We start from the raw sequence: 16,919 nt of genomic DNA, 5'->3' as shown, positions 1-16,919 counted from the left end.
CTGCATACTTGAGGAGTGTTTACTATTTGCAGGTCCCTCGAGGTAATATGAGAGATGAAAAAGAATTTATTTGCTTTGACACTTTGGAGAGAAGAAGGGAAGGGCAGTGTCTGTAGAAATAGACAGACTGCTACAACTTCATCATTTTCAACCACTTTGTTTGTTATGAAGAAGCCATTGCCAGTGTTCAAGTGCAGCACCACTTCATGTCTGTGTTTCTGTTTGAGTGTGTGGACCTGGGTTGTATTTGGTGGCACTGTAGAACAAATAATGTGTGCGAGCTTGTGTGTGTGTGGTGGTGCTGCTGTTCTGTGATTGATGGAGACAGCCTGCAGATTTACCAGAGTCAGAAAAAAGTAGTGTTAAGGGCTAGTCCGCTAATTTAAACTGACAGCTACTGACAAGTTGTTTTGAAGTGCTGAAGGGGAACGATTGTGGAAAAAATAAACCCTCTCCCGCAGGCATATATTGTGTGTATGTGTGTGTCTGTGGGCATTAATATGAAAATTTAAAATAGAAGATTTAATCCATAGCAGATGGACATCTTGAGGGTGCTGCAGTCTAAGAAGATAAGCTGCAGGCCAGACATTTTATTGTGCATATTGAACATGGTTACATTTCGATTGCAAGCTAGATGAGGTGCCTTTGTATGTGATTATGGTTAGGATTGCACAATTTAAATCTTGTCTTCATCTTGAGTGTAGTGACTACAGAAAATTTAATGAAAGTAGATGATAAATGTCAGTGGGAATATAAAGAAAAATAATGACATGCAAATGTCAGTGGGAATATAAAGAAAAATAATGATATGCTCATTAGCATGATGTCAGGGTCATGCTATGAAAGAGCTACTTTCATAGAAATCCTATTTTTCTATTTAGGCACACATGGGGTGAGCAAAGAGAGCCTATATCTACCATATGGATTTTATTATAGTTGAATTTGAGAACAAAGATACATTTATATTGTTATATTACCTGGCTGCAGGCAAGTGTTCATTAATGACCTAAGGGCTAATAGTCTAAAATAGAGCCATGGCATGTATTTCTGTGGGGACCTTGGCATTGCATGCAGTACAGTACGCTTAAGGGGCCAAATGGCATAACAGTGACAAATCACTGCAGCAATCACAGATACAGCACACCTCGCAGAGCATGGGTTAGATTGCTGTGGTGAGCATGCACCAGAGGCTGGCTTCATTCTGTAGAAATGACATTACCCTGTTAGTGTGTGGCTTGTTATTTCCAGACCTGGTCTGTATGAAAGTAACCACATTAAAAATATCACCCATCAGCTCTGATTTACTTGACAAATGGGTTTGGCTTTTTGACAATAGTGAAGGGATTTGAACTTTTTGAGGGCTCAATTGGTTTGTTCAAATCTTGTAAGAAACCACGTGTTGTTCTACATTGAAAGTATGGTGTATTTGACAAAAATAGAAGCATTTACATCCAAGAAACTGAATCACAGAGGGCTTAAAGTTCAGTATTACTTTGTTGAGGTTTGTTTTGTGTAAGTTATGTGACCGTGTAAGAGTCCTTTGCTCCTGAACCCAACTGTTTCCCAGTATCTAATATTTTTCTCATTGTTATATGTCCAAAAACAAACTGTATTTACCCTTTTTTCTCTCTCTCCATCTCCCTTAATATCTCTGCAGCGTACTTGCCTTTTTTCAGTCTTAAATCTGGCAATCCATGCATGCTTTCTTCATTGTTCCCTCTACAACCTCTTCTCCTTCATGCATTTATGTCATATCCTATAATAAATTGAAGTTCAAACACAGGAAGTGATGTGTCACTAATATGGAAGTATGTCTTTGACTAAAAGTTGTTTTAAAACACTATGAAGGTGCTATCGGTCCCAGTGAATACAAAATAAACCGTATACAGCTCATAAAAACAGTTTGTTTGTGATGCTTTCAGTATTCTGGCAAACTTTTATATCGGCAGCCCTCATGACAACAAAATTGTCAGCAACACTTAAAAAACTGTTGATGAACTGACTTGTGAACGTTTGGTTATTGCAAACCTTGAAGTGAAATTTAAGTGTATATGATAGAGGTAAACTAAATTGCATCATTGAAGTACGCATATAAATGGTTTTTAAAACTGCCTTTGCCCATGTAAATGTTACACTTAAGTCCCAGCAGAGGGATTGTAAACAGGCTCTGCAGAGAGGGCACAGTATGTAATACCTGGTCCTCAGATCAGTAAGTTAACCTGAGATGGTTACTGTATATGAGATGGAGGCTAATCCTAACTTCTACCAATGATAACAGAGCAGCACTCACTGTCCAGGATAGAGTGAAGCCTAAAGGTAGAGTCAGTAATTCTGGAGAAAGATTGTTGATGTTTGAACTAAACACCCAAACAAATACACCCCTCCCTTTGTGCTCCTTCACCCCCCAAATTCATGGACGCGCATTGCCAAGGCAACGACCATGAGAGAGAAATATGGCAGAATCCAGAGTGATGCATCAGCTGTAGAGTCAATTCTCCCCACTTCTCAGTTGACCTGCGTTCAGCGTCTCTGTCCACAGAAGCAGCTTTCTGTCAGCTGCAGCTCTTGGGGAGCTGAGAGGACAGCGGCCGGACAAACTGCCTTCACCAGGCTGACTGACAGCAGAAATTTACTGAACCAAAATAGTTTGCATGTCAGCTCCATGGGAAGAAATCAACAGTATTTGTATTTATTGATTCATTGATACGGTTAATAAGTTCAACATATACAGAAGGATATTTATGTGATTTAACAGCTGCCTGCTCAGATTACACTTCACTAAACGCGACAGAAACAGACTCCAGGCATAAAAAATATGGGGGGTCTCTGTGAGACTGTCTCTGATTCAATGTGGATTGATACATTTAATACAGCCTAACTCTCTCCAGTTTGCCAGCCATCCCTCACCATTCAACAGGTGCTGGAAACAGGAGACTGTCATGTCCTCACACAGACAGCTGCTTTGATGCCTTCCCCCTGTCCTGTGCACGAGCACGAACCCCTGCTGATAGGCTGGAATGGTGTTGTTTGGCTCACTCTGAGCCACTTTGTTTGTTTCCCATTTACAGAGCACCAGGGCTGTGTATGAACACCAGATTTTTTTTTCAGCGCACAAACAGAATGGACAGCTAGCGGACTGTGAGGAGATATTCGCTGAATTTTACAAAAAGTGTATTGAACAGTCTTTCTCCAGAATTACTGACTCTACCTTTAATAGCCCAAAATTTGAACGTTACTGTGATGACTTATGCCAGCTTGCTTGAATATTAGTTTATTATACTATAACTACAGTATACTACAGGATAACTTAAGATGTGGAGCTACAGTACAAGAAACAAGTCTACTGAAAAAAAGTTTAGCTTGGTACAAAATCCTCAGGGAGAACATTGACTTTTAGCTCAACTTTGACTGTTCTGCTTTCCCCATGGAGCAGGGGACAGACATATTGATTGGTATATTGTCAGAGATTTTTTTTCTTTGTCTCTCTTTCTTTGTCTCTCTTTCTCCTCTCTCTCTCTCCTTCTGATTGATTCATTTTTGGTATTCACCATTTCTGTTTAATATTGTTAACTCTGCAGTGAAACATAAAGATTTCCATGTTTGTCCCATGGGAATAGAAAAAAAGGCCACGTTAACAGCAAAGTTAAAAACAAATGCAACAAAAAGATCAAAATCAGTTCTTAGATTTCAGATTTAAAACAACTCATTAATTTATTTTAAAAAGTCTGCATCCTTTTATAGAGGTCTTTTTAGTACCACAATACAATGAGCTACATTGAAATAAGGCTTGATCAAAGTACTTGCTAAAGTAGCCAAAAGCTAAACAGCAAGTTATTTGATTCACTGTCTCTCTCTGTCTATCATGCACACGCACACATTCACATGGTGAGCTCAAGGTAGCCAGAGGCTCTGAAGCCCTCAGTTTCCAATCCATGGAAATCACTATCCATGTGGGGAAAATAATGCATTTTTTTCAAAGGGTGGCGAGCAAAGAAATAGAGAGAGATTGCATGTGTGAGTCTGTGTGCATGTGTATGTATGAGTGTTTTTACAACAATGACATTGTTCCAGATGACAAAAAATTGATTTAATGTCGAGTGTCAATCTAATCTCCCTCGCTCTCTTTCTGTCTTTGTCTAAGCTCTCGCTCTCTAAAGCTGTCACTCGTCTACCAATCTATCACAGTCAAACTCAGCCCACACACTTAGTACATTCATTAAATCTTTATTAATCACAATTAATGATGGGGATGTGGCTCTCTCTGTCATTCTCTGTCTCTCTCTCACTCTCGTGATGTGTTAATGATGGTTAATGACCGTTTGACTTCTGTGTGTTGTTTATCCTAGTTCAGCTTGATAATCTGTTCCAGTTCACCCACACACTGTAGCTTAATGATGCTTAATTGAAAACTTTGTTGACAAAGTGTATGACATTGAACCCTTAGATTGCTAATTGAAATAATTAAGCTTGGCAAAGTTTACTTGAGGGACCAAAGACTCTGGGGTACATAACCTCTCTTACACCATTCCTTGGGCTTTAATAGTGACACACTGTTAATTGAAAGTACGACATGGTGGCTCCATGATTAGCACTGTTGCCTCATAGTAGGACAGTCTTGTGTTCAAACCCTGGCCCTGCTTATTTGTCAGTGGATTTCCTATGTTCCTGCTGTGTTTCTTTCCTGTGGTCAGGGCTGACCCTGAATAGATAAATAAATTAACACATGTGTAGCAGTTGTTCTTAAGACACAAACATGCCTTTTGTTTATAATATTTACTAAAACAAATCTAATTACAATTACAATATATTATACTTTATATAATTGGGTGACAAATTAAAGGAAAAACCAAGTGTGTTAGTACAGTAAGGTGTCTTTCCACCACGAGCCGCCACAACAGCTTCAATTCTTCTTATCATATTCTCCAATCTCTGAACTCTACAGGACTGATGAACACTATTCTTCCAAAATTTATTCCCTTATTTGGTTTTTTGATGATGGTGATAGAGAGTGCTGTCTAACACACTGCTGAAATATCCAATGGGTGTTCGGTTGCACTGAGATGTGGAGGCCAGGGCACATGATTCACATCTGTTTGATATACATCAAAACATTCAGGGCCCTCTTGTCCTATATGGAAGCATCTGCATGGTTTTTCCTTTAATTTGTCACCTGTCTGTATATATATGTCTATCAGATGTGAAGGCCAGTCAGCAGGATCAGCTGAAAGTGGCTCAACTGTCTCAGCAGCAGCAGGTGTGTGAAGCTACAAAGGCTGAGCAGAGGAGGCTGTATCTGGTGCTTCTGCAGGGCAGATAATACACTTATTGTACTTATTCTCACCACATGTCCACACCAGATTCACACATGAGCACAGGTCATAATACAATCTTTTATAAGGAATTTACTTGAATCAACTGATTAAGACAAATGTATGGAATGTGTACAGTTGTACAAATGAGGTGGCTATTAAACAAGATGACAATTCAAGTTGTGCATATGTTTGTACACCTGAGAAAAGTGACAAGGTGGAATCTGTAGTCTGTGTTGTGTCCTCATCATCAGAAGAAGATTAAGCCAACTGTTCAAGTGGTTCTATATTTAACGTTATACAGAGAAAACAGGAACAAGTTCATTGATCAGATTGTATATAGCATTACATGAAGTATTTACATTAGATTGTCTTAATTTGCTTGTTGCATTCACTCACCTGAAGAAACAGGCACATCTGTGGACGCACTTGAGCCTTCACCAGTTCTAACAGATGGTGATTGTAGATATTTTAAAAGTGCATCTGAAATAATATAAAAGACAATGTGGTCAGCTAACGTAACTAGCTAACTTGGCTTACATCAACGTTAGATGCTGAGCTCATGCTAGCCAACGTTAGCTAGCCAGCTAACTACGTTAATAGCCAGCTAGCTACATAACAAAACTTCAGAAAATACATACCTTTATGTTCGGCACATTTCTCCTCTTCTTCTTTTTTTGTGTTTCTGACCTGTGCCCCAATGGCTTTTTTCTTTTCATCTTGAAATGTTTCTGGCTCTTCCAGTCCCCACACACTCCACTTGCTCAGCCCTGAGCCTTCGTTTGATGTGAGGAGTTGTAAACAAGGTTACCCTGCATATTGTGTGCTACCTCAACTGCTACCCCCACTTAATGATATTTTTGCATTTACCTTCAGTCATACATTTATGCTACAAGAGTGTTGCAGATCTTGTGCTGAGAAAATCAACATGTTTGATTATCAGGAAGTCTGAGATAGTTCAACGGTTTTCTGATCTGTCAAATGTGTGTGGGACAGCTAAAATCCTGGCTGTTCTCCTTTTAATGTTCTCTCAGCTTTGGAAATTCAGCAAATTTCCTCAGTATCCGACCAAGTTGCACACAGTGTAACTGTGAGATAACGGCCAGCTTAAAAATGCTCAGTCTACAAATAGGAAGGTCACTGGAGAGACTTCTGTGGTTCACTCTTTTTATATTTGCCACCAAAATAAACCCTGCTCAAAAGGAAACTCAAATATGCACCACCAGTGCTGGAATAATATATAATATGGAATAATATTTCTTGTCTGAGAAGACTCCAGCAGTCTGTGGTTGAATAAACAGACTTTCCAGACATTAGGGTATTGATGTGTAGCTGTGGGTCAGTGTGCTTCAGTCTTAGCTTCTCTCAGCTTTTTTTTATTAGAACACAGGGAGAGAATAATCAGGTGCAGGTGCACTTCCCTAACTGGGTCGATGCTGTTGAGTCTCTCTGCTCCTGATCAATACTCAGTCACTGCCCTGCTAGCAAAAGTGGTGAACTAATTCAGACAAATACACAAAGTGACTGCAGCACAGGCCAGTATAAGAACAGTTCTTGTGCCTCTTTGTGTTATATTTTTGACAGGTTGGTCTTGTTCTTTCAGGTAGGTCACATAGCAAAATGCAACATCATGTGATAATAATTTAATGCTTTATCGATTCCCATGAGGGAAATTCTCGTTTTAACTTCTCATCTCCACAGGCAGGTCAAAAATCAGGTTCAGTGGATCTGGAGCTTGAGGTGATTCAGCATTTAAGGATACTTCAGGGGGTTGTTTACTGACATGGGTCCTTGAGCTCAGCTCGCTATTTGAAGGCTAGCTTCCCTAATCACTGTGTCGCTCTCACCTACCCACAGTAATTGAAATACCGGCAGCCACACAACCTTGAGGGCCTGCTGTATGACTGTCTCACTCAACTTGTTTTAGTGCACTTTCCACATATTTTCATGAACAAATTTCTTTTTTTTTTTTCTTCAACATGTTTGCACTGAGACAGCAAAATCTATTCTGACCCTGCAGTCATCAGAAACTACTTTCAGATACTTTTTTGACTTTATTACACAAACATTATTCTCCATCATGTTCTCCACTGAGTCTAACACCAGTGAGGCAGCCAGAGTCCGCTGATGTTGCCAGCTTTGTGTTAAGCTAGTTACTGAGCTGTCAACCTAGTGTTGTTCTCATTTAAGGAGCTGACAGCCAACGGTCGTCTCAGAGCAACAAACTCATTTTAGCATAACACCTCTGGTCTCCCATCTCCCACCATCTCCTGCTACCATCTCTCTGCTGATTTTATTTAACATTTTTCTTGTGTTCACTCATCTCATCCATTGTCTTTTCTGCTCTCTTTACTTCTCCCCAGCTCTCTTCTCCTGCCCTGTCTCCCCTCTTTCTGTACTCTCTTTCCGTTCATTGTGTGATTTTTTTGTCAGCCATCCATCCAGACTGAACACACTGCCAGATTTTTTTTCTTGCTCCCGTCTCATTTCTTCTTCTGTTCTCCATCTTACCTTATTCTCTGACTCACTCACATCTCCTCTCCCTCTGCCTTCATGTTCTCTCTCCACCTCTCACCTCACAGGCAACTTCCACTTTTCACTGTTTCCAACTTAAAATTGTGTTTGCTACAGAGGTGACAGAATAAGAAAATTTGAACAAAAGAGCAAGGCTGTTGTAGTTACAGCAGACCTATCTCGCTGTTCCTCAGACAGCAGTGGGCTCTACGATGACGCACTATGGCTAGACACTTCTCACAGAAACAGTTAAGAGGTCTATCTAGCCAGTTCTGAAAATCATTGAACTGTGTCACATTATGCTTGATCATCTAACCCACAGCACTCTGCATTTTAACTGGCTACAGCAGCAGTAAAAGCTGGTACTGGGGAAAGAGCAGCATGGGACATAACCTGCGTTTATGGGGGCCTTATGAATGGGCCTGAGACAGACTGCAGAATCAACACAATATATGGAGTTACAGTGCATTTAAAAGGGCAATAGGTGAGATTTTTATTGTCCCATAGCAGAAATTGGCCATAATATATCTTATATATACAGAGGGTTGTTGATAGCCGAGTTGATCAATACCAATGACTCAACGATCAGTTTGCCAGGTGCTGAGATAACAGGCTTTTTAAAAACTCACTTTGTAGCCTGCAGGCTATGTTTGAAACAGCCCCACCATCCATTTGAGTTAGAAAGACACTCCCTATACCCCAGCAGTGGTGCTGCAACACACTGTGAAATCTCTTAACAGTCCATTTGACTCCAGTAGGGACATCATTCATAACATTAGGGGCTGCTCATTAAAATGGTTACAAATACATGTTGCTGTGAAATATAGTCCACAGTTTAGGTTATACAGGGAACATATGTTCCCTTTTAATAAATTTAAACATTAAACATTTTAGTTTGATGATTCAAAGTCGTGAAAACCATATGAAACTTTGATTTAACCAAACAAAATAACTTTTTATGACCATAAAGGAGTGCATTTGGTTTTAAACATTATCCTCTTTTAACTTTGATGCCAGTAATCTACTGTAAATGTAAGAAGTGTGATTGTGTCTGAATGTGTGTGTGACTGTGCCGAACCCCAACCATTACCCCAACCCTAACATTAACCTGATTATATTCTTTAGTCAAAATACAACCTTAACCCTCAAACAGCAAAGATTGGCATACAAGACCCACTTGTGTCTCTCCAAAAGAAAGCGAGAGTTAAAAAGAAAGAGCACTCCTTATTCATGCTTGTGTCCTTCCTGGCTTTCCATTATGTAGACAGACATGTCCTCTTGCTTAAATATGTGCTGCATATGTGTGGCTCCTACATTTTTCTTGTGATAATCAGTGAGTCTCTTTGTCTCTCGCTCTCTCTCCCTGTGTGTGATCACAGTACAATGTTTTATCTTGAATCTGTTTTGTCACCTGACAGACATTGTATCCTTCTCTCTTCTTTTACATTCTCTTTTTCAACCCTGTCTTCCTTTCCTCAAGTCTTCCTTCCCTGTCTCCTTTATCCAAATCACTACGGTGTTCTTTTTTTTTTTTCAGCTTGAGTCAGCTAATAATGTGTGATCATCCTACCATCAAGGCTGCTGCCATAGAGTTGCCATGGCAACATCTAGTCCACACAGTAACAGCCACTGCAGAGAGAACGGGGAGGCAGAGACAGAGAGCACACACAGGCAGACACACACACACACACACATACATATAGGCACACAAAAGTTGCCCCCCACCACACGGGCAACCCTTACTCATTTGCTTTAACAGCCAGTGGGAGTGTTAAAGTCATTATAGATCTCCCCAGTCAAAGTCAACGATCTTAAAGCAAGGTGATAACTCATTACACACACACACACACACACACACTGTTAATGCATCTCACAGCACACCAGCTGTTTCATACACACACTCACCGACACAAGGCCATGCATGCACCATACCCACACACACATACTGTATACTTAGTGACACACCATTACATTACAAAAAGAAGTATGCATATAGTCGTACTGTACCTGCACACACAGACCAGCTGTTTTACACACAAAAGGCCATAGAAGCCATATAGAAACACAAATTACACTTGTTCTGTAATTACATTTCACCTATCACACACACTTTAGTCCCCTCATGCATGCCACTGACATTGACATTGAAACCTAACATATACGGTCCATTGTAATCGACAATGGTGCCTTTAATAAGATGTTAATATGCATTTGACATTAATATAGAAACCCTTGTATTATATAAAGGAGGACATGGCACTAATACCCATAGTGTACATCCTCAGACAGCAATGATGTATAGTAGAAGTTATTCTTAGTGCTTAAAGTGATTTATTTCCTGATACCTCAGGCAGCGGTGTGCTGACTGATGACACCTTGAGCAAAAAACACTAACAGTCCTTGAAGGAAGGGAAAAAAAGCAAAGAAACACATCTAACTATACACTCCTTCAGTTCAGTATTATCCATATTTAGACTGAAAATAAAACAAAAAAGTGTAGAGTAACTGCACAGGGATATGAGACTACTGTGGGGAAAATAAATTAGTTGTCAGATTTCTTCTCCTGCACTTTATCATGAACTCCATCAAATGTCACGGCCTTCATGAGAAAGCTGTGACACACACACACACACACACACACACACACGCACTTTAATTAGCTACTGCTAGCTCTCGTCATGTCAGTTTGTCATTATTTCTGAACAGATCGCGCATAACAAAATCATTGTGTGTCTGTTTGTATAGATGTTTACTGTGTGTGCATGAATTCTCATTCCTACTGTATCTGTGTGGGTGTGTGTTTGCACATGTGTGCACATGCAAATGTGTGTGCCTGTGTGTTTTTCGAGGGAAGTTCTTGTGGTGAGAGAGCAACAGCCAAATTAGAGATCTAGACAGATGGTGTACTGCAGGAAACCTTTGACTCAACCCATGTTTTTGTCAGGCAGCTCACGGTGGCCTTTCATCCCGCCTGTCTACCATGGGATAGAGATAAATGAAGAACAGTGGTAGCCGCTTTTGTGTGTTTAAAAATGAGCCATGTTCACTTTTTCTCACAAAGCTTAAGTATTCCTTACCTATAGCTGACATGGCTTAACAAAGATATCTTACAGGCTTGTCAGTAACTGATTTTACAAATGTGGAGTCATTCTTAATGCAGTTACATAATACAACGTTAGAGCTAGAATTACCCAAGCAAGCTCATACTCCACTCATGAATTTTAGGGCCCTGGCGCAAAGCGGTTCCACGCATGACGCAAGTGTCTTTGTTAGTTTAAGACCGACGCAGGCGTCATTTTCCCATCCAGTGCCCACGTTGTTTAAATAGCAAATGCACTTGCGCCCATCAGAGCACCCGTGGGCAGTTGGTTGGTCGTGAAATGAGGTGTGGTCAGGCGCATTGTTGGTACATTGCTATCTTGAGGCAGCAGAGAGCGATTGCGCTATTGACCAACAAAAACTTGGTCTGAAGTCAATGGCACAATGTTTCACGGTTATTTTAAGGTGCATTATCAAGACAGTAATATGCGTCTACATAGGCGAGTGCGCAACATAAACCCTGCTTCTTACACACACAGGACGTGCAGCAGCGCATAAACATGCAAAAGATTACGAATTAAAGAATTACAGTGTGAAAGATTATTATTGTGTACATCATCATATTTTAAAAAACACATTCATAATGCTTAGTCATAATATTTATCAAAAGTAATTAGTTGCAGTAATGATGGATAAAATTGTGTAATTATTTGACCAAATTGTGGCATTACACGTAGGTATTTCAACAGATGGACAACAACGGATCAGACACAGATTGACTTTCCTGCTGCATCAATACATGATGACATGAGGAACACATGAGGACATAAATGAGGTGAAAACAATGATTAAACTAACGAAGGAGATAAATCTGCACAGCTTCTAGCTGCTGCCAGCAGCAGGATCAGCACCTTGGAGAGCTGATCAAGTCCTGATAACTGTGTTAATGATTTTTTACATGATTAAAATGAATGATTTAATTTTTGAACAATATTTAACAAATATTCTGTAACAGTTTTGAGAGTACAGTGATCAGGTTTCCATACTTTCGGCAATTAAAACCCCGCTGATTTGACCTGTTACTCCACGACTGAGCAAAACGATTTTAAAGAAACCAAAGCTGTGATTAAAAAATATTTGCAACAAATTAATGAACAGGATCTTAAACTGGTAGTCTGGAGCTGACCACGGGAGGGTTCAGGAGCAGCAGGGGCCAGTGTGCTCGTTATGGATCGTGCGCTTTCACTTTGTGCACGAGCAGATCCGTTGCCCCCGCAGAGAAGTGTCCCTTCTTACTACTTGGCAAATGTGCCATCATAATAGCAATCCGCCAAGGTGCAAGCGCACCAGGCTTTTAAGGGGAATGGGAGATGACACTTTGATTTGTTTATTGCATGTTATGCCCATAACACACCCATGATTAATTAAGAGACTAAGGACAACCCATTTGAACCATGCGCCTGACGCATCAACCATTTTTTCCGCCGTTAAAATAGTTAAAGTGGATTTGGACACACCCTAAGTGCACTTGCGCCATGCACTTCAGACCATGCACTTTAGATCGTTAAAATAGGGCTCAAAATGTTTGGATTGCTGTCACATTTACAAGGATATAGCGTGCTTGTGGTATAGCATGTTAACATCTTTCGCTTCACTTTTAGTTTGCACCATCTGTATTTTGATGTTATAAAACACATTACCAGCATGCTCATCATATCTTTCCTCTTTCCTGCAAGTATTTTACTGTTACAGGGTCAAATCAGAGTGTAGGGATTGTTATTTCCACATACAGTTCAAAAACAAATTCAGAGTACTTTCAGAAGTGCCACATTTTCCTAGATTTCTCTCTTTCTATGCAATGGTTGCTTTTTTCTATCTGACTTTATGGGCAGGATAAAGGCAACTTAACCTCAATCCTACAGTGACCAAAAGCCACATTACTCTACATATTTAAATGTAGCCATTTTATGTGTGTGAGTGTGTTCTTGTAAGTGCATGTCAGTGCTATAGGATTCAAGGGCCTATCAGGGAAGCAGTCTTTGCATAACTCTGATAGGCCAATTAGTGCAGAATGATAGATGATGAGCTCTACGGGCAGACGGGGTCGTAATAGAGGGGAGAGAGAAAGCACTCGGTCCTGAATCTCAAATCTGTTCTATTCTGTCCTCCCTCAAAGTTACATACAACATAGTCACATCCTAATATTTCCTATGATGAAAGTCTCTCTTTGAGATGTTTTTTGTTGTTGTTCTTGTTGTTGTTCTTGTTGTTGTTGTTTTGATCTGCTGGATCTTTGATCAGGTATTCTTTGTTGTTTTGTTTGGCATCCATGTGATTGTCTAGAATAAAAAAAAAAAGGCTGGCATTTTGTGCATATTTGCATTAATCTTTGAAAATCAAATTGAACATTAATCTTTACCTTACTGATGCAGCCAGTAACCAACACAGCAAAATTATATGTAAAATTATGCAGGGTTTCCTGTAGAATATTTGACAATTATATTCACATTCCACTGATATTTCTCTGCAAGGAGAGAAATGTTAATTACCTCTTCCACTGCTTATTTGTTTTCCCTCAAAGGTCAACAGTAAACACCTTTTGTAATGTTTTGTCAAAAAGGCATTCACATCTGTCTATAGTAATTGTGTGCACAGATGTTAACAGAGATGAAACAAGACAATGCCGCTCCTTGTTGCCACTCCTTAAGTGCCACACAAAAACCTGTGTGACATGACATTTGTGACACATAGAACAGTCAACTCATGAGCACAGATAACAGACAGCAACGCCAAACATAAAGCATGCCTCTCTTTTTGACAGACATGAAAAGACATCAACTCAGACAAGAAATCTTTAGAAGTTGGCTGAATTCCAAACGAGAAATGATGAAATATTTTGACAAAATATCGCCTGCTTTCTTTGATAGGTGGGATCGCTCTTATTCCATCTCATTAGCCTGTGTGTAATCTGTCTTTCTCTGAAGCTGTCTGTCAGGGTGCACGCTTGTGTGTATGTGTGTGGCATATGTTGTCAAAGTAGCAAATTAAAAAGGTCAGTACTGTATGGAAGGCACAACATCAGCTACACACAAACTAGTAAGGATGCTGTTTAAATTTTGATTAAACACAGGTGAAGTTCAAAAATCTAATCTTAGCCATGTCAGCTTGTATATATCAACGGTGTGCCCCGCATGCAACAGTGAAGTGTTTTTGTGCTATTGCTCCTCCAGCAGTCAGCAAACTAGCACTCAGAAGGAGTGGAGTGCAATGTCAGAAGCGCAAGTCCTGCCTTATTGAATATCGCAGTCCAAAAGTAACTTAGTAACATGTTTGAGAGCAGCAGAGCCCACTGCACTACTAAAAACGAACACATGCAGGATTGATGTGTGGTAAGGGATTTCTAAACTGACAACCTCTTCTCCGTGCCAATAGAGTTATAACCAGGGCATACAACAAGGCCAGTGCTGCTGCTATACTGTAAAACTACTGCTGAAAACATCGACTATATATTATGCCCTTTGTAATCAGGGCAGATCAGTTCGATTTAATTTGTTTTGAGTCAATATCATCTACACAAAGTCATATCTAATCTTGGCGCTAATCTGCGTTGATATGAGCCAAACAATCCCACAATAAAGTCAGCAGTTGGTTGCACATGATCTGTTATTAGAATGACTGTTGGTGGATTTACTCTTCTAATGAGTTTTTTTTATTCTTTTACTGTCTATTTAGGCATTCTCTTCTCTTCTCTTCTCTTCTCTTCTCTTCTCTTCTCTTCTCTTCTCTTCTCTTCTCTTCTCTTCTCTTCTCTTCTCTTCTCTTCCTCTCTTCTGTCCCGTCAATAACAACCACAACTTGCATTTAGCTGTGTAGTTCCCCTGTTCCTCAGTCCCACCAGCTCAGTAGAGCCCAGGAAGTGATAAGAGAATGCCCCTAAATGAGAGTGACGTGGCTATAAAGCAACGTGCTGAGCCTGTTTAGCTGATTTACATTGAAATGAGCAATGTTTTCTGGCTATTGTGAATAAAATTAATTATGTAAACTGTCTGCAGGGCTCATTTGCATTTCTTGATTGATGCCAGTCCATTTTTTGTATTCCGTATGAGGAAAAATGAAGATGAGAGATGGGCACTGTCACTGATGTCAGCATGCTGTCATTGAAATTGCAGGATGCATTTGCCCCCAGGAAATTCTGCAGATAATTGCAAACATCTGTCTCTATGTACACATGTATGAATCCTGTTTAAGTTTGCTTGGACATGCGAGCAGTTTGTGACTGTGTGCATCTACCCTGTTGGTGTCAATCAGTGTGGTGGCTTAGTTTATGAGTATGTATATGGGATTATTTGCATCTATTTGTTTTCCATGTTTGTATCTATGTGTCTGTGAGGGAAGTATATGCATGAACACACACACACACTGCCAGTTTGTCTTTTTACTTTGTCTTTCCTTCTCCCTGTGCTTCTCTCGCCTCCATACCAGATCGCCTCTGTTAAATATCCAGCTGAACGCTAACAGAACCTCTGAATGCCTGTCTGTGTGTGTCTGCAGCTCCCCTCCAAACCAAAACGAACGACCCAGTTAAATAATAAGCTGAAGGCTAACAGAGGGACCCCATCAACCTCTGAGCTGTATCCTCTCTGAAGCCATCAATCGTGGGACTAAAGCTAGGCTGCATAATGACATTGTGGCAGTGTACTCGCGCTGTGCTGCAAAACATATTAATGTTAGCCATAATGAGTTTGACAGCCCAATATGGTTGTCAGGGATCAGGGAGGGATTTAACTGGCCAACACTGCCCTCAAATGGAAGAGAAGTGCTATGGCAACTGCAGAAAAAGCTGCAGTGTTGTATGAATATTTTTTATTCTTCATGATTGCTTTGTATGAATGGCTTTGACTTTGTTATAATTAAAATGGTCCTCAGACAAAATCAATTATCATTCCTTAAAGATATATTTAATCCTGACAATGGTTGTTCTGGACAGTGGTATATTACCATCCTGTCGGTTGCTTTTAACTTATTGTTCACTCGTGCATCTACACATTAATTCACAGTGCTCATTACAAGATCTATTGGCCCCTTCCCTTTGCCAGAATCCTGGAATAACCCCATTTATGTGTAAAATGTATGCACATACACTGCTACATGCTTACATACTTGTTTTTTTGTCTGTTTACATCATAGAATCTTGGAGCTTCAGCAGAATGGTGACATGGATATACTAAAACTCAAGTGGTGGCCAAAGGACAGCCCTTGTGACCTTTTCAGCTCAGTCCAGGCACGACAGCGTGGCAATGCCCTGGATATCCACAGCTTCGCCGGTGTTTTCTGCGTCCTGGCAGCTGGTGTGGTGCTCTCCTGCCTCATCGCCATGGTGGAAAGCTGGTGGTCACGGAGAAAGGGATCCAGAGTCCCCTCCAAGGAGGTAGGGGGATGGATGGGTGGCTGAAAAAAGGAGAGATGACACAGAGAGAGATGTAGGGCCTAGAATAGATCTCAGCTCTTCTCCAATTGTGTGAGACAGGAGAGAAGTAGTTTAAGAATGGGTAGAGAAAATAGGAAGGGTGAGATCAAGGTAAGAAAAAAGTGAGAAGTGAGAGTAATGGACAGTTAATGATGGAGTGAATGATGTAAGAGTCAAGGAGAGAATAATGTAGAGTTACTGGCTACAAAGTCTTGGCTTTGTGGTTAGAGGCACTAAGTTGAAAAAAAAAATCCCCAAAGTCAAGGTGCAAGAGAGTATTTGTGACACTGACAGCATCTGGAACTTTTTGAAAACCTCCTGTGCTCACAATGTCACTTCCCATGAACTAAATTTGCACACAAGCTACATCAGCAGTACTACCCTGGAACTGTATTTGTAAGTAGGATTTTCTGTCAAAAAGAATCTTGGAGGTGCTATATTAGATCTCCAGTGATGTAAGTGGCATTGATCTTTTGTGTAGTCTTGTGTACATAAAGTTCTGGGTATGCAGGAAGGCAAAGAAAGGTCAAACAGGACTTGGATGTTTTCAGAATCCCCGAGAACACTGTGCTCATTTTCTCTTCTCACCC

General features: G+C 40.3%; 1 protein-coding gene across 2 annotated transcripts in view; it reads left to right on the top strand.

Moving 5' to 3' along the window:
* The window catches only part of grid2 (glutamate receptor, ionotropic, delta 2), a 554,413-nt gene that overhangs the window by 526,137 nt on the left and 11,357 nt on the right, over positions 1 to 16,919 (top strand). For both annotated transcript variants that reach the window (XM_042421919.1, XM_042421920.1), the window contains one exon: positions 16,050 to 16,290. In XM_042421919.1, coding sequence (XP_042277853.1) covers positions 16,050 to 16,290 — 241 coding nt within the window. The remainder of the gene's footprint in view (positions 1 to 16,049; positions 16,291 to 16,919) is intronic.

The sequence above is a fragment of the Thunnus maccoyii genome, chromosome 9 (genome assembly GCF_910596095.1).
Source record: "Thunnus maccoyii chromosome 9, fThuMac1.1, whole genome shotgun sequence".
Classification (NCBI taxonomy): Eukaryota; Metazoa; Chordata; class Actinopteri; order Scombriformes; family Scombridae; genus Thunnus; species Thunnus maccoyii.
This window is presented reverse-complemented; position numbering and strand designations above follow the sequence as displayed.